The sequence below is a fragment of the Caretta caretta genome, chromosome 3 (assembly GCF_965140235.1).
Source record: "Caretta caretta isolate rCarCar2 chromosome 3, rCarCar1.hap1, whole genome shotgun sequence".
Lineage (NCBI taxonomy): Eukaryota > Metazoa > Chordata > Testudines > Cheloniidae > Caretta > Caretta caretta.
This window is the reverse complement of record NC_134208.1, coordinates 83749592-83767909: the sequence shown is the minus strand read 5'-3', so window position 1 is coordinate 83767909 and position 18318 is coordinate 83749592. Positions and strand designations below refer to the sequence as shown.

General features: G+C 41.5%; 1 protein-coding gene across 4 annotated transcripts in view; it reads right to left on the bottom strand.

Annotated features, from left to right (window-relative positions):
• FOXO3 (forkhead box O3) overlaps positions 1-14617 on the bottom strand; it is a 156112-nt gene extending 141495 nt beyond the window's left edge. For 2 of the 4 annotated variants that reach the window (XR_007355872.2, XR_007355870.2), the window contains exon 1: positions 12744-14606. Coding sequence is in view for 2 of the 4 variants with exons in the window: in XM_075126628.1 (XP_074982729.1) it covers positions 12744-13310 (567 nt within the window). In the remaining 2 variants the exon portion in view is untranslated. Of the gene's footprint in view, positions 1-12743 lie in introns of all 4 variants that reach the window. The other 2 variants (XM_075126628.1, XM_048844856.2) reach the window with 2 other exon arrangements.
• Positions 14618-18318: the final 3701 nt, after the last annotated feature.

Sequence of the window (18318 nt, the reverse complement as noted above, 5' to 3'; positions counted from 1 at the left end):
TGATCCATAAAGAACACAAATGTATCTCCACAGATTAAAGGCAACATTTCCAAGGGTGACCACTGATTTTGGATGTCTCTGTTTTTTCAGTGTCCAACTTGGACCGGATGTTGAGCACAGGAAGCTCCTTTTGACTTCAAGTTGAAATTTGCTTTGAGATATTTGTAAATGGCATTCACTAGAGAGCCTCTGAACCCTCTATGTTTATGCTTGCAGAAAAAGTGAATCTACTATTTTCAGTATTAGTCTGGTTTAGCAAAGCATATTAATTATGAGACTTTGGAGACTCATTACTTTGTTTCTGGTTATGAACACACCATGCACATTGGTCAGATTCCCTGTCAGGTGTTAACAATGACTGAGCAGGGTACAAAGAAGCTACACTAGAATTTGCATCTGAATTGTAGCAGCTCCCCCCAGGCAGAGGCTTCTGATCTATGTGGATAAACATGGGAGGGTGGGAACTGTATTGTCAGAATGAGTAATCAAACAGTTTTCAGCACAGCAAGGATAACAGTGAGTCCTTGAAATAGTAATGCTTACAATCACAGACTGAAATTGTGTCAAAACGATCTTCTCAAGTACAGCTATATTGAAGTATAAATTAGAGAGGACTTACATAGGTTACTTCCTTCTGAATAAAAATGAAGTTATAGAAGATGACTCTACCTCTTCTAAAACTAAAATGTTCTATACAGGTGAAAACTGTTATACAGTATAACTGTGCAGGAATCTTGTACAGCAAAACTCTCCATAAAGATAAGGGGAAAAGACAAAACACTCCCCCACCCCCCTCCGCACCACCCCAAAAAAACAACCTCTGACTTTTGGAAGATGCCTATCTACCCAAGCTGCAAGTTGTATCAAGGATGAAATTCACCCCAACCCTGGGAGCCCTCATAAATAAGGGTCTACTTAAATGGCGGAGAAATCCTACATTTTTCACAACTTGGTCATGGCATAAATAGCAAATTTCACGGGTGTGTTCATACAGTATATATACAACAAGTATTGTACTGTACTACTATCACCTTTACAATGAGGAGTGAAGAAGTGGGTTTTTTACCCACGAAAGCTTATGCCCAAATAAATCTGTTAGTCTTTAAGGTGCCACCGGACTCCTCGTTGTTTTTGTGGATACAGACTAACACGGCTACCCCCTTATACTTACTATCACCTTTGCAAGTTGCCCTGAATAAAGAAGGCTGCTAAATGAATTAGTAATAAAAAGTATAATACACAAAGTTGTACATAAAGCTTAGAAATACACATATATGCTTACTTAAATAAAATAGTCCATTTTAATTGTTAAACACCGGCATGCAGCATCCACCAGCAGTTGCAGTTCATTTTTTCTGTCTCTGTGGGGTGAATACCTGTCCATACATTGAAACTGCACATTCTGCATCCACAGAATTGGTAGGAATTGTAAGGTAGCATTTTGTCAACTTGTAGAGATTTGGAAACCAATCAGAAACAGAGTCCCAAAACTGAGTTACTTTTACTGCCATCTGGCATTCTTTGACAAAGGTCAGGTAAGCACATTCATTGTCATTATCTTTCTCCCACTCAGGAATTGCTTGAATTACCTCAGGGTCAAACCACAGAAAAGGCCCCTGATTTGGGTTGAAAAAGTGAAAAGCACTCAAAAAGTAAGCAGCTGGTTGTTTAAACAGAGGTGGAAGTGCCTGATCATACCTGTAGTAGTGGTTTAACTTTTCTGCTATTTACTGGAACACTTCTTGCCTGCAGCTATTTTCTGTTTGCCAGCCTGAAAGTTGCTGCGATGCCATATCTCGGATCAGATCTATTAGTTTGTTGTATGCTTTGTGAATCAAAACCTGCCGACTTTCAAACCATGTTAGAAGCTGCATGAACTGGACTGCATTCTCAGCCACGAACTTCACCTGGTCTTCAATGTCGCTCAGAGACTTTAGGCAAAGACTGTGTGCCTGATGTGATTTCAAGCGCCTCACACCCAAAGTGCTGCTGGTAGTATTTAATATTCTTTGCATGGTGGTAAGCAACTGCATTAAACCATGAATTTCACCTTGTGATCACTTCCGGTGGAAGCATCACTGCTTGGCTAACACTTTGATTGGCCTTGAATCGTAGTTTACAGCTTAGACAATGCTTGAATATTTTTTTAAAAGAAGAATCCAGCATATCCACATGAAGGAAATGTGTGCACAAGAGATCAACGGCCATTAAAAGGAAATGTGCATTACAGGTAACATGAATTACACTGGGCATCGTTCCTTGTAGTACATCAGAGAAAGCTTTGCACATGTACATCACGTCAGAGAGAAATGCTGAGATCTTGCTGAAATCTAAGCCTTAGTTTACAACAACCTTTACTACAGCTTGTGATTCAGTTGAAAAATTTATCAAGTCAAGCAGAATGGTTCCGTTAGGAAAACAGGCATACAGTTGTCTTTCCAGCTGCCAGATACAAATAAAAAGTGGAGTAAGTACATATCCTGTGCATCTTTTTCTCCATCAGCTACAACTGAAGTGGAATTATATTCCACCAGCACAGATTTTGTAGACTGAACATGCTTCGCAATTACTTCTTCTAGATAATCTTGGCAAAATTTGTTTGCACATGGGAGCATTTGGTACGTGCTTTCTAAAGTACTCTCTTTGTTTCAGATTATCCATTTGTTTCTGAAGGTATGTTGACAGCAGTGAAGGTCTCCACTAACTCCACTGTAGGTTTCTTTTTGCTAAACTACTTTCTTTGTTCTTTTAAACAGTGTGGCCACCATCGTGAGTTTTGTGTTCTGATCTGTAGCCTCTGCACATGCTTTTTGGTTCATAGGTGATTCAGAATCAAAATGACGATCAATCATGTTTTTTCTGAACAAACCTAGAGTCACGCTGCGAGATGAACAAAACAATTCACCACCGTCTGCAGGTAAGGTTCTTACTAGGTGCTGCTTCACACGACTCAAAGCAGAAATGTTTTTTGGCTTTTGTTGATTTGTCAGCCATCTTTATATGCAGTAACGATCCTTTCGCTCGACCTGATGGCTCTCGTGCTCACTTATTGTCCTAACCATTGACACACTCTCAATCTAAGATCTACTATATTGACTGTCGTGCTCACTTTAGTCTATGTCATGCAACTTGACAGACACTCTCAATCAACTATACACTATGATGATTGCAGTGATATTGCATTATAGACATCTGTTTTTGCATTGTGGTAATCACAGAAGTTTTGCAGCACATTTATGAATAATACATATTTATATTTTGAAGGTTAATTTAGCAAACAATCCCGTATTTCACAATTTCAGTGAAATCCGCAAAACTGAGAATTAAGTAGGCCCCTACTCATAAATCCCTATACTTTACTTACATTTTATATTAAGGACTTATGTGGCTTAGGTAGTGCATAGAGCCTTGTGCTGAACCTCAGCAGTGGGGGAAATTTCACCCTGAGAGAGGAGGAGCTTGCAAATAATTAGTAAATTCTACATTTACAAACTTTTAGCTTTGAAACTAAGTCTCAGGCTAGGGCTACACCACACAGTTAACGCAGGTGATTGGCACTCAGGTCTGAGCACCCAAGTTAGCATAGCCCAGGTTTGGGTACTTCCATAGCAAACGTCTACCTGTGTTACTGTGTCCTCATTTTTCAGAGTAACAGCCGTGTTAGTCTGTATTCGCAAAAAGAAAAGGAGTACTTGTGGCACCTTAGAGACTAACCAATTTATTTGAGCATAAGCTTTCGTGAGCTACAGCTCACTTCATCGGATGCATACTGTGGAAACTGCAGAAGACATTATATACACAGAGACCATGAAACAATACCTCCTCACACCCCACTCTCCTGCTGGTGGGATGGAAATTGTGGAAATTGTTGAAATCATGGTGGAATTGGCCCAACTTGATTATCATACACATTGTAAGGAGAGTGATCACTTTAGATAAGCTATTACCAGCAGGAGAGTGGGGTGGGAGGAGGTATTGTTTCATGGTCTCTGTGTATATAATGTCTTCTGCAGTTTCCACAGTATGCATCCGATGAAGTGAGCTGTAGCTCACAAAAGCTTATGCTCAAATAAATTGGTTAGTCTCTAAGGTGCCACAAGTACTCCTTTTCTTTTTGTGTCCTCTTGTTTCTGCACTCACTCATGTGCATCTGAGTGCATAACCCAGGGCTCTTTGGACTGAGCTGTTCTAGGATTCTTTCCCAGCCAACTGTGTCAATTGAAAAAGAATGTGGGAAGGGAACTGGAGGAATATCAGTATTTGAGTAATTTTATCTGCATCCTCACTGAAAAGTGGATGGATTCCAGACTGAGATAAAGTGAAGCCTGGGCTCTAACCTGCACCCCCAGTCAGGTAAGCTAGCCTGGGCTTAAAGCACCCCAAACCCAGGCCAGAGGTTTTTCTGTGTGCATAGTAGAGGAAGTTAAGGCTATAAAATCGGGTAAGAACATGTTATGTAGACATACCATCAAAGTCTGTACTATCATGGCTTTTCATCTCTCAAAATTACACTCAGATTCTTCTCTTGCTTGTTTTCTTTAGTTCTTCAATAAACAATATTTTAAGTTTGAATTTGACTGTTAATGTTGGGGTACAGGTGCTGACTGAGCACCCAGAAAGAAGAAAATCTCTATTTACAGGTAATCAAGTGGGCGAACAAGTCCAGAACTACCCTTGCTCAAAAAAAAAGGGGGGGGGGACCTTTGGAGGATCTGAAATCTCTGTCTAGAGCTAGAGTCCCATACTGACATACAAAGAGTGCACACTCTCAGACTATAAGGATGCTGATGTATGGTTAGAGGAATATAGATCAAACTAATACAGAAGGTCTTCTAGTTAAAATAAACAAATGCCTTTAGATCATGAAAGCGATGTTCCAAAATTATTCAATTTAAATAATTTATTCTTAATCATTTATTCCATGTGGTAGAAAAGCTGAGGCCAACCTGCCATAGCATGAGAACAGAGTAGAACACAATGATAAATATACAACAATATAGAAGTAAATACAGGTCCAGTCTAGACAAGGAAAATAAGTTGTGTTTGAAAACATGTTAGGTAACACGTTAGCTAACAAGTTTTTAAACATGACTCTGTACCTACCATTTAAACAACACCTTCAGTAACATATTAGCTGGTCATGGTCAACTCTAGAAAGGAATCTAGGGTTCACAACAACCTGCTAGCACATTTTTAAACACTGCTGAGCCTGTTTCTGGTTTATATTAAGGCCAGTTTACATCTCTATGGCAGTGTAAAGGGTCTTAATCTCTCTAAACTCTAAAAGGGGCCACAGGCTAAAGGAAAACTAGGCCCCTGTCTTTGTTTACCCTAGGTGCTACGTGGTGTTTAAAACATGTTAAGTAACACGTGTTAGCTATCATGTTTGCTAAACACACCACATTTTCCTAGCCTAGACAGGACTGAGAACTATAGCGTGTAGTAATGGTCAGGAAAGTGTACAAAAATAAAATAGCATAAATAATTGTCATTAAACTGCTGTGGTGCTAAGCAAGCAGTATTGAATTGAATGATTTTGCACATAACTTGACAAGTTATTACTAAACACTGCAATACATTTCGGTAGCCACACCGAAAGCAACCCAAACCCCAGAGTGTTCTGTTATCAGGTAGGTCATTCTGCACACTTATCAAGAGCTCTGTCTACCTCTGCTGTGAACGCTATTTGGGCCTCACTTAACATTTTCAGAACCTGTGATTATTTGGGGATAGCGACATCAGCTGAGGTGGCAGACACATCTGTATCAGAAAGGCCCTTCAGTAAAGGCATTCCTCAGTTGAACATGATTGGAGAAACACTGTCAAATAGCTCCATCGCACCTACAATAGCTACTACATGGATGCAAATGTTGGAGAAACTGAGCAATTTTAATGTAGGTTATTCAGATATCTAAAGCATAGGTAGATGAGTTAACAGATATAAGATGAAATAATGGATGTAAGATGGTCATGACCATCAGTTTATGTGCCTTATTACCTACCTCTGACTTCTACTGGAAGGTTAAAAAGAAAGCAAAAAAGATTTACCATTTTAAATAGTGAAAAGAAAAGGAGTACTTGTGGCACCTTAGAGACTAACAAATTTATTTGAGCATAAGCTTTTGTGAGCTACAGTTTGGATCATCTTCCATCCATCTGATGTGAGAACTGTATAGTCTGCCAATTTAGAATTTTGGGCAAGAACTGTGTAGTCTCTTTATTTTGTTCAGTTCTGAGTACACTGACCAAACTCACTTAAATAGTTCACCAAAGCACAACACACTAAGGCGTCGAACTAGCAAAGCTCTGAAACATGTATTTTAAGCATCCAAGTAATATCGCAGAAGTCCCAAGGGGCTACTCACATGTTTAAAGTTAAACATGTGCTTAAGTGCTTTACTAAATGGCTATCTAAACAGTCATACTACAGTTCCTTGTCCACACACTTCTGTATGAATCATTAAACTACTTTAGATTTCACATAAAAATAAAGAATATAGTACAAAGCTGGAAAACAATTACTCCAGATAGTCGGGTCCCAGAAAAGGGAAGTAGTGCACAGAGTGCAACTGATGCGATTCTGGTAAATTTCATTCTGCTGCTCCTATTAGGCTGTGTCTACACTTCCACTTTCAGCACTAAACCTTTTGTGGTGCAGAGGTGTGAAAAAACACACCCCTGAGCAACAAAAGTTTTAGCGCTGAAAAGTGCCAGTACAGACAGTGCATTATTGCTCGTTCAAGGTGGGGTTTTTTTAATCGCCGGGAGAGCTCTTCCCCGGCAATAAAGCGTGTCTACACTGCCCATGTCACAGCGCTGCTGCGGCCGTGCTGTAACATGGGTAGTGTAGACATACCCTTAGAGAAGCTAAGTGCAGTTCCTACTGGAAGAGAAGTGAGAAGGGAAGAGATTGGTGCTGCTCCCTCCCCACAGTCTTTCAAAAACGGTGCTGACCTTGGATGTCACTGAGGGCTTGTCTACATGGGGAGTTATTCCAAAACAGCTATTCCTGATTACCTATTCCTGGCACATTTACCAGATATCTAGATGGATAACTAAATCTCATAGACAGAGGCTCATATCAAAGATGTGTGGGACTCTCTGTCTACACATAAAAAATAATCCAGAATAAGGCAGGATGTGAATTTAAACTATTCATTAACTATTGCCAGTTACTATGCCTGATTAATTGCATGTGTGGATGTTCTTATTCTAACAGAAGACTGCCTTATTCTGAATTAGCTTAATCCACTTTGAAGTGAATTCAGATAATTTGGAATGAAACATGCTTATTGCAGAATAAGAGTGTCAATGTGTGGAATTAATCAGGAATAGCTATTATGGAGTAACTCCATGTGTAGACAAGCCCGCAGTCACATTTAACAATTACAACATCTAGGTAGGTTTTACAGTCACTAAAAACAAAGCTGAATTATAGTATATTCATGTTTGATGTCACCTTTCAAATAAAGTTTCCAAAAACAATTACACATACTAGTAACTGGTCTTTATCCTTCGTAAGGAACACGTGAAAAACTATTAGGCTCATGATACAAAAATAAAACAACAAATGGTCTGCATTTAAACTCAGGAATTATTGGTAGATGTTCATAAAGGACCAATTTCACAGTCTTGGGATTCTGCTCAATAAAGAGGAAAATAGTCCCTCTAGTGTACTCTTCATGTAGAGAAAGAATTGAGTTTCACAAAGTATTGCCATAAGAAGTTACAAAATAATATTATAGCAAGAGATACCAAAGTACTTACAGAAGTTACAGTGAAACTGCACATTCCTCCAACCTACATACAAAGGTGCCTGAAGATACCATTTCAGGGCAGATGGAAAATATTGAGCAAAGGAAGTTACTGAATCCTGAACAATTTAACAAAGTAATAAAAATCAGTTCTAATACACTGATTTTGTGAATGCATATTTTTAATGCAGCATTTTGATGTGGCATTAGATACTTTCATTTAGAAACTGAACACGTGCAAGTCTGGTGAACAGGAACCTCTGTGGTAGTAATGATAAAATTCGCCTACATATTGTGCACTGACAAGACACTATCAGGACATGTGCTTCTGTACAACAGAGCATACACAGTCTCTTTCTTTCAAAGCATTTTTTTCATAGACATCAAATACTAAAATACTCACTTTTATCACTCTTCAAAGCAGTGAGCAGATATTGAATCATATATCTAAATAACTGTGGGTGGTTTGGAAACATATAGGTCAGTATTGAAAAGACTGCATGTGAGTATACTAGAGTGTATGCTGCATCTAGGAAGATTTATTATATATTACTGCACTAGTTAGCTGCCAACCACCGTTAGATAAGCTAACATTCCAATGGGTTGCGAGTGGGGGGGGAAACAAATCAGCCTGTTGGTGTGTGAACTGGACAAATCTTATTTGAATTAGAGGAAACATAATGTTGTCTTCCTAACCACACCTGAATATTCATTTCTGCTTTAATGCCCTAGGCAAAAAAAAAAAAAAAAGCAGGTGAATGATAGTTGTAATTTTAATTTATAGCTTTTAAAGTCATTGTTCTGGGGGAGAATAATCTAAGATAGTTTTATGAAGTATGTTCTTCTGCTGATTACACTGGAAACAAAATTAATATTTCATATATAACATGTATGATAATAAAACTAAGTTATCTTTTTCACCTTTATTTAAAATGACAGTTTCCCCTTTTGATGCAAGAGGGAAATAACACTGTTAAATGTGTTCTTTGTCTATGAAGCTCAAATTATTTATATAATAAAATAACTGTAGACTATGGTAAAAGGCTTTCTCATACACAAATCTTTATCATTTTTAAAATCTCAGTTTCCCTGTCACTTTTCCCAAGGTCCAAAGTGAAAAGCTTAGTCATATGTCCTTTAAACAGTTATATCCCATACTTATGAGGGAAATAAAATGATAAAACAGTGTATATTCATTTACTGTGTTTTAGATACCAATAGGATGTCTACACAGCAGCTGGGAGGTGTAATTCCCAACACAAGTATATGTATGCTCCTTACTCTGCTTGAGCTAGCGCCTAAAAAGAGCAGAGTGGCCACGGCAGAATGGGCAGCAGTTCAGCCTAGCCATCTGAATACATTCCCAGGGCACTGGGCAGGACTTCACTCAGGCAGCCAGCACAAGACACCACCTCTGTGGCCGCACCCACGCGTCTTTATTTAGATGCTAGCTCAAGCCGTGCTAGCACACAGGAGCTGGGAATCACTCTCCAAGCTACTGTGGAAACAACCCATTTCAGATGTAGATGGAGTCTAACAGGATTGTTTCCACAAAAAAGTAACTGATATTCCAGTCAAGAAACAGAAAGATCCCTGTTTTAAATGCATATGCACACCTTAAAAAGAACACTAATCCTGTCAGAAATTAAAATCTCTGTTTTGGGATGCCTGGCAGATTATTAGCTCCTGACCTCTCCTTCCCCGACTTTATCACATTCCTATCAGCCACACACACACATATGCACAGATTGCTAACAAAATCAAACATGTTACCGTCAGTTTCAAAGACAACTTGCACTCAACCATAAACAAGATTTTGAGCTTCTAATGTGCCCTCATCTTCTGATGAAGGTCATTTTAGAGACCAGTGAGAAACTTCTGAACTAAATTATATCAGTGAAATCTCAAAGGATCCAAGTTTTTAATATTTTAATTAGCTCCGAGTACCAGTTAATACTGCACAGAAATGGAATCAATATCAAATTAAAAGTATAAATTGTCAGAAAAACTGCAAGCGTATTAAGCATACTAATCAATGTTAGCACTTTGCATGATGGCCAAGATCCTACTTCCACTGAAGTCAGTAGGAATTTTGCCACCAAATTCAATGGAAGTAGTATTAGACCCTATACATTATAGGTTGTGTTATAATTTTTAGTTCCATTTGATTTGATATCATTGACTGAAAACTCAAAGTATTCAATAAAAGACTGGATTTGTCATAGCAGATAAGACAGAACAGCTGAGGTCTGAAACCAATGCTTTTGCAAAGGACATAAAGGTATATATTTGAAAGCAAGGATTGTCATATTCGATTTAAGCCTTATCACACTCTCTATCATGCTTGTGGAAGCTCATCAAATTCAATGTATAAAATAGGCATCCAATTTTAAAATGCATCTGTTTTTAAGATATCAGTCTTGAATTAAACAACTGGCTTTTTTTCTTAAAATATTTCCCTAACCTGAGTCAAATGCAGTGCAAACATTTTTCCTGTAATGCTCCATTTGGGAGGGGAAAATCCTGCATCTGTATTCAAATTAATTTCCTAGTGGTATGTCTTACTCAGAAATCAAAACATAAGAATGGGTTACTAGCATAAGAATATATGAGACTCTTCCAGCTTATACATTTCCAACTCATTTGTTTTATATCATGTAAGCTCTCTATTATTTGAATCAAATAAGGAGATTCAGCAGGAAAGTTAACTTCTATATAATACTGTATGCTAAAACTTCCTCAAGAATCCTCCTCCTATCATCCACTAAGACGCTCAATCATAAATGGCACATAGTGGCACCATGATGTAATTTAACTGAACCAGTCTTCCCTCCTTTGTAAACAGCACCTACATCGTGCAAGTGCCCATTCTTACTGTGCAGATGCAACATTTAAATAAATGGCATTTTAGCAAATGGCATACTAACAGATGAACATGCAATACCAAAGCAAACGCTTTTTGTAAAGTACTTTTAAAATGTTGTCTACCCAATATTAGCTACTAGTAAGATCTTTATTTTAAAAGCGATCTTCAAAAGCAAAAGACTGACTATATACAATGTGTTTTCACATGCACAAAGCAAACAATCTGGAAAATGATTTTTTCTCTAATGTCTTTACATTATAGTAATCATAGGTGTGATTTGTAAAAACTGTAAATAGAAATTTCTCAGATATGTGTGATTTTTCAATTGATGTTGTCCCTATATGCACTAACATACCAGGAAAAAAATTCCAAACATTCAGAGAAGTCACCCTTTAAAGAATTCCACCATTAATTTAACTTTGTAAAGAAAAGCATATACCTTTCTTGGCTTTTTCTGGGTGGAGGGAGGAATTTGAATTTTTCTTGAAAAACTAGTAGTAATTCTATATTTGAACTCTGAGATTTGCATCTGTATATTTTTGGCCTACTACTGTCACATGCAACAGCTAAGATTCCTATAATTGAAAAAAATTGAAGAAAACGTATTTGTCTATTTTCAGTTTGTTGTTTTGATCATTTGACAGCATTCTGTGTATAGTCTTCCCACTGTTTCCTCTGTATTTAGTTAATTTTTACTGTTTCTGTGAGAAACAAGGTGGGTTAGGTCATCATATCTTTTATTGGACTAACTTCTGTTGGTGAGAGAGACAAGCTTTCGCGCTTGTACAGAGCTCTTCTTCAGGTCTGGCTGAGTCTTCTGCAGGGCAAGGGAAGAAGGGGGGACTTTTTTTTCTCCGAATTCAGAAAATGCGATTGTAAAACCACAAAAATTGACAGGTTTCAGAGTAGCAGTTGTGTTCGTCTGTATTCGCAAAAAGAAAAGGAGTACTGTGGCACCTTGGAGACTAACAAATTTATTTGAGCATAAGCTGTCACGACCTACAGGGGGATTCCAACGCAGATGTGGTCCCCGCAATTACTCTTAACTCATTTTTAACTGACTAGATTTCAGGTTGACGGTGTCCATTTAAGCACATCAGGCTAAGCACACCGAGACAATTCGTCCAACAGTTAACATTTTATTTGGCTGCAGCAGGGTCACTGTGATCTCAGAGGCCACGCCACACACCCCCTTTAAATCACGTGCCTCGAGCATTAAAGAAACTGACATGGGCCAACAGAGAGGAGTCAGCCAAGTTCATCTAAACAGAGAGCTCCTCTCCCAGCCGAGAAGCCGCCTGCTTCGCTAGTACATAGTGGAGGCAGTCTGGGTCACTCTCAAATTAGCAAACATCAGCTACCGGTTCAGTCAGCAGCAGGTGCTGGGGCCCGGCCAGCCAAGCAATAAGAAGAGGAGTCTCACCAGAGCTTTCCAGGAAGCTCATTGGACTCCGGTGCCTCCCACGTTTAATATGTAACTGGAGAACCGTGCAAGGCAGAGTTTGCCTGGCAGATGTTACTCCAAGGAAGAGGAAGGTGCAAGACGAGGAGCTCAAATGGTTGAGAGGCCCAAGAGTCCAAGGTCTCCCCCGAGTATCTGCTTCTTGCATTTCAAAGGCAGGAAAGACCTACTCCCCACGCTCCCCCGGCTGGTACACTGACGAGCCCGCTGCCTGCGAAGTGAGGGGCTGGGATCGAAGTATTGTGCTCCACGGACACTGCACGAACACGCTGCTCCTCAGCGTTACGCGAACAAGTTAATTACTTTAATTCCGGCCGAGGGCGCCTCGGTCACACATCGCCCCTCCGACCAGGGGGCCAGCCCGCCCCGTGCCACGCCAGCTCCTCCGCACCAGCGCACCGGGGGTGCCGCACACGGGCCTGCTACTGGGTTTACCTGGCTGAGCGCGGGCGCTTCCCCGCGGGGACCCCCCCCCCGCCTCCTCCCGGGCACCCTCACCCCGGGACCGCCGCCCGAGAGCCTCCCTAGCCCCCGTCCTGAGTGCCACTCCTGCCCCCCCGGGGCACCTCCCGGCCCCCTGCCCTCTTCCACCGGGGCACCCCCCCCCCGCCGCCATCGCTCCGCCACCCCTCCGGTCCCGGGGCACCCCGGCCCCCCTCACCTTCCAGCCGGCCGAGCTGTTGCTGTCGCCCTTATCCTTGAAGTAGGGCACGCAGCGCACCATCCAGTCGTAGATCTGGGACAGGGTGAGCCGCTTGTCCGGGGCGCTCTCGATGGCGCGGGTGATCAGGTCGGCGTAGGACAGGTTGCCCCACGCGTTCCGCCGGGACGAGCATTTCCGCGGCGCCGCCGCCGCCGCCGGCTGCCCGCCGCCCAGCCCGCTGCCCCCGGCGGCCGCTGCCCCGGGGGCCTGGCCCGAGCCCTCCGTCCCGACCCCGGACAGCGGGGCCAGCAGCCGCGCCGCCTCCTCCGGGGCCAGCGCTTCCCCTCCGCCGCCACTGCCGATGGCCATGGGCGAGCTGCCCCCTTCCTCCTCGTCGTCCTCCTCCTCGGGGATCATGGAGGCGGCGTCCGCGGCCGCTTCCCCCGAGGGCTTGGCCGGGCTCGCCTGCAACTCAGGCCTCTGTAGGGGCCAAGTGCAGGAGCGGGGCCGGCTCTGGGGCTCGAACTCCGGGTCCAGCTCCACGTCCAGGGGGGAGAGGGGGGCAGCGGGAGACGCCTCTGCCATCTTGGCTTCCCCTCCTCCCGCTGCTGCTGCTCCTGGTGCTGCGATGGGATAGACAGGTCCGGACCCCAGTCCTCCTCCTGCCGCTGCGGATCAGTGCCTACCAGGCAGGGGGGAGCGAGTGAACATGCCACTCTCCATTAAAGTCCTGCAGCCTCCTGCCTTCCCCCGCCCCCTCTCCCAGCAGACAGTGCACACACACACACACACAATACCACTAATAATCACAAGGCGATCAATAAGGGATCAGGCAAGGCCAGAGGTTCCAGATGCGCCCCTTGAGCCCGATGGGTGGGGGGATGGCGCCAGCGGCAGCCCAAACGCAGTGGAGTTGGTGCAGCTCAGTGGTGTGTGTTTGTTTATGTTTCACTCCATGCAGCTGCAGAAGCGCTCCACTGGCAATCACGCTGTATCCATCGGAGAGAGACCCCTCCAACACCACCAAGCCTGCTCCCGGCTGCTCTGGCAGACGTGTCCCTTTTTCTCTCTCTGGCCGGGGGAAAGAGAGAGGGGTCCTTCAAATTACATTGATGACTTTTTCCTCCTTCAAAACGCCCCAGAGGGAGCTGAAGTCTTAATGTACCTCCAATCGCACACTAGCATTTGCCGTACTTATGCATTCCACTTTCCAAAAAATATACAGATCTATAGATATATATACAAAACTAAATTTCACAACCAACCGAACAGGGGAAGAAAAAGCCACTCTGGATTTTTTACCCTTTTTGCGAGGAAAGCAAAACAAAAACAAATCAAATCACCAGTCTTCCAACAGGTCCAGAAGCTTTAAGCCCTCCGTCGGGCTGCCAAGAGGATGGGTTTTGTTCCAGCATCAACACCACATTCATAACCTCCTTGCTCCTGCTGCTGCCATCTTGACAGTTTTTCCCCCCTCCGCTCAAGTCATTTAAAAAACACTGGCAAAAGGGACAGAGGAAGACACATCGGCAGGGGAAGGAGGGAAGGGGAAGAACCAGCAGCAACCTCTACCCTCTCCAGCAAAAATAAAGATCCAGATTCACAGGAGGAAAAAGCAGTGCTGGCGCATGGTTTCCTGATTCTCCGGCTGCTGCGTCTTCGGCTTCTAGTCGCCTTCCCTTTAAAGGCAAAGGAGGAGAAGGCAAACAACCGCACGGTACCTCTGTAAACAGAAGGGGGAAAGCAAATGATCTGCCAGGGAGAAATAATGCTGCTGCTGCAGCTCGCCCGACCAGCCTGTCACCCTGCACTCTACTGACTTCCACATTCCTTCTCCTAACCACCAGCAGCAGCAAGCAACACAAAGTTATAGACGCACGCAGCGAGGCTCAACCTAACCATACAGCAGCCTTGTCCCCGCCCACTGGGAGGGCTGATGAGCTAAGCCGCAAGCAGAGGGGCAAGTTTCCAAGCTACTACAGAAACCTGTGTTATCGTATAGATCTGTCTCTGTCAAGTGCTCTGTTAATAGTCTGTCTTTAACTCCTCGAAAGTCAGGACATTCAGAAAGTAGAGTCAGAGTGTGTCATATGGTATCAGGCCATGTATGTTTCTATCACATTGCAAAGCTATACAGACTTAAAGAGACACCACCCTATTAACTATATAATATTGTAAAGCCCAGTGCCTGGCTACAAATATCTTAATTTATTCAAAGTAGAGGACGGGAGAACATCTAACTTACTTTTTTTTATTAATCCACTCTGCCACTGTCTCTGTGTGATCTTGAAGATGTCACTTCATTTGCTGTACCTCAGTTTCCCCATCTGTAAAATAGGGATTATATGTATTTACTTCATAATGGAGTTGTGGGGTATAATTGATTTCTGGTTGTAAAGTCCTTTGAGATTCTCATATAGAAGTTGCTGTAAAAGTGCAACGTTGTATTTTTGTATTATTATTATTATACTGTTTGTTGACTTTCTGTATTTATCTCATTTTGGACAATGCAAATAGACTAATTAGTATCACTTCTGTTTATAGTTCATTTTAGTCAAATTCACTTAGGTGCTCATCCACTAACACATTATTTCAATATATATTGTTTGTAATCATTTCACTATTGGGTTGTAAACACAACAGAGGGGGTTTTTTTGTTGTGTTTTGTTTTGTTTTGCTTTGGTTTTGTTTTAAAAACTGTTTTCAGTGTAATATTTGTTCTACATTCATGGAATTGTTTCTCTTGATTTTAAACTTTGTAAAAGTTATTTTTAGAAAATCTATATTTTATGCCAAATATAATATGACAGTGTCTCTTCAAAATTTCATTCCGCACTTTGAGTGACTAGGGGAACATGTTCAGACATGTATGTATATGCATATAATTCCACTTGACTTCCTCTTTGGAGTACATACTGTAATAGAAACCACTCCTAAATAGCTCCATGGAAGGCTCTGTTAATTACTTCTACAGTCTGGCAAAGCCAACGGGTATACCAGATATAGAACTAGTAACATAAATGTAGGTATAAATATACAACATAGCAACATAAATGTATGAGTACTGCACAGATTTGTATTTACTTTTTAAAATTCGATTTAATACAAAAATAGCATCTTCCCAAGTACCAGTTATAGACAACTGCCTATTGAAAAATTGGTTTGCTTCTAATGTGTTTCATGGCAGAAGAAAAAAATAGAATTAGCTCAGAAGACAAATAAAATTATCCTTGGTTTATTTATAATTATGGATTAGCCGTAGTGTCTGAAATAATTTGATTTTAAATGGTTATAAAAAAGTGAGGCTCTGATGCTGCATGCCTTTCTCAGTAAGTCAAAACTGAGTATGGCTCAGAATTTGGCCCTAATTATGTATTTTGTCTCCATTGCAAATCTGAGTGGCTCCCATTAGGAGTCTTTCACCATTATTTTATTATAGGAGACAACACTTCAACAGATATAGGATATAATTTAGATGTCAACTACAAGATTTAGTACATTTTAATATGGATACAAGTAATCCTCAATTTTCCTGATGGAATGGGGACATTGAATTAATTGGGATAAACATAGGTTCCAACAACAAAGGGAAATTTCAATGCAGTTAACACACACCTCATTTAGGATCATCAAGGTGTGACTCTGTGAGCATGTCTGCAAAGGCCACCTACAGGAATTAAAGGGTAGTTCAGACTCTGGTAAGGATATCACCAAGGGTACAGTTGTGACACTGATATTTGTCCGCTGAGAACTAAGCTAATTATTAGTTTGTATTATTTATAATGTGGTAACACCTAGGATCCCCAATCATGGTTCAGGACCCCATGATGGTAGGCACTCTACAAAGAATTTAGCCCACCAGTTCATCTCTGAGCAGTCACTAAATGGTAAGGACCTTCAATAGTTCACAGGCTGGAACCATTGACCTATAGGTGATAGGCTCTCCCTCCTAATATTCCCCTGGACTATTGAGTGACTGAGGTGTGCACTGAGATTTTTAAACATAATTTATCCTATTTAAGAAAAGTTTATATAGCTCAGTATTCAATGAGACCAGCATTGGATAGTTGGAATTAATTTGCCAGAATTACCAGTAGAGTTAGGCCCACTTTTATTTTTCCCAGATTCACATCACAAGAAGAGACCAGGCTTCCTTCTTGACTACCGGGGCACAGTCCTGGCATGGACTGAAATGCTTAGTTACTTAGAATCTCTTTTTAAAATGGTCCCTTCTGTACTTAAATTCTATGAAATCTATGAACTAGACTATTTGTTAAAATTGAAATTGGCTGGCACACTTTCCATGTCAATAAATACCTTCCAAAAGAGATCAGACAGAAATATGTTGTAAAGAAAATTCATATTTAATGGAGAATGGTGAGAACACTAAGGGATGTATTTCCACTTCCTGCACGTGGGTTGGGGGGAGAGGTAGCAGGCTACACAGAGCTGCTATGTCCCTTGCTCGTGCAGTGGAGTAGGAGAGGGTAGGAAGCAGAGATAACTTTGACTCTGCCCTACCAATGTATTTGGAGGCATAGTTATGCTGGCATGCTGGGCACCCCAAAAGAGATTGGCCTCATTGTGCTAGATGCTATATACACTATATGTGTATGCTATATGTATAGATGGTAAGAGCCAGATTACGTCCCAAAGAGTTTACCATCCAAACGGGCAAGACAGACAAAGTATAGGAGACAAGAAGTAGTATTATCGCTATTATATAGATGAAGAACTGGTGCACAGAGAGATTAAGTGACTTTTCTGAGGACACACAGGAAGTCTATGGCAGAACTGGAAACTAAAGTTAATTTTCCTGAGTCCCAATCCAGGGCCTTAACCACAAGACCATCCTTCCTTTTAAAAGTCCACTGACATGCCAGCCATATAGTCTTTATCAAAGGGAGTTACAACTAACCAGTTCTTCAGAGCTCCACATAGAATTTATTGTCTTCATTTTTGCTGTGTAGAGGAAGAATGAAAAATTAACACCAAAATTTTTTACCTGCACAGACCTCCATATAAAAAAGGGGTAAATGGGCTAAAAGCTGCTTATTACAATCCCAGGAGTAGCCCCACTGAATTCAACATGTAAACTGAGCAGAATTTAGCCCAAAGTCTTCATGATCTGATCACTCTCTTCCTTCAAGTCTCTCCCTAAAATTCACTTCTTCACCACTTCTTCCATACCTCATCTCAAAATCCTTAACTGATCTCTCATTACAACATAAACACACACACATATCCTTTGGCACATGCCAAACAAAACTGCTCACTCACTTTGCTCACATGTTGCGTCCATTCCCTCAGCTCCATTGATAGGATTCTCAAAAGGGCTCAGCTTACAGGAGTTTTATCATTGGCTTCAGTGGCTAAGCAGAATTAGGCCAGCACAGACACCTTTTGAGAATCCACCCATGTATTTTGTCTATTCAGATTGAAAACTCTTCAAGGCAGAGCTATGTTTTCTTGTATGGCGCTCTCTCTGCATATGATCTTCACACACTCTAGCTAACTACTTATTGTGGTGGGTCATGCTTCTACACAGCGGTATGTGATGCCACTCTTCCCACATGGAATGTGGGATTCAGCA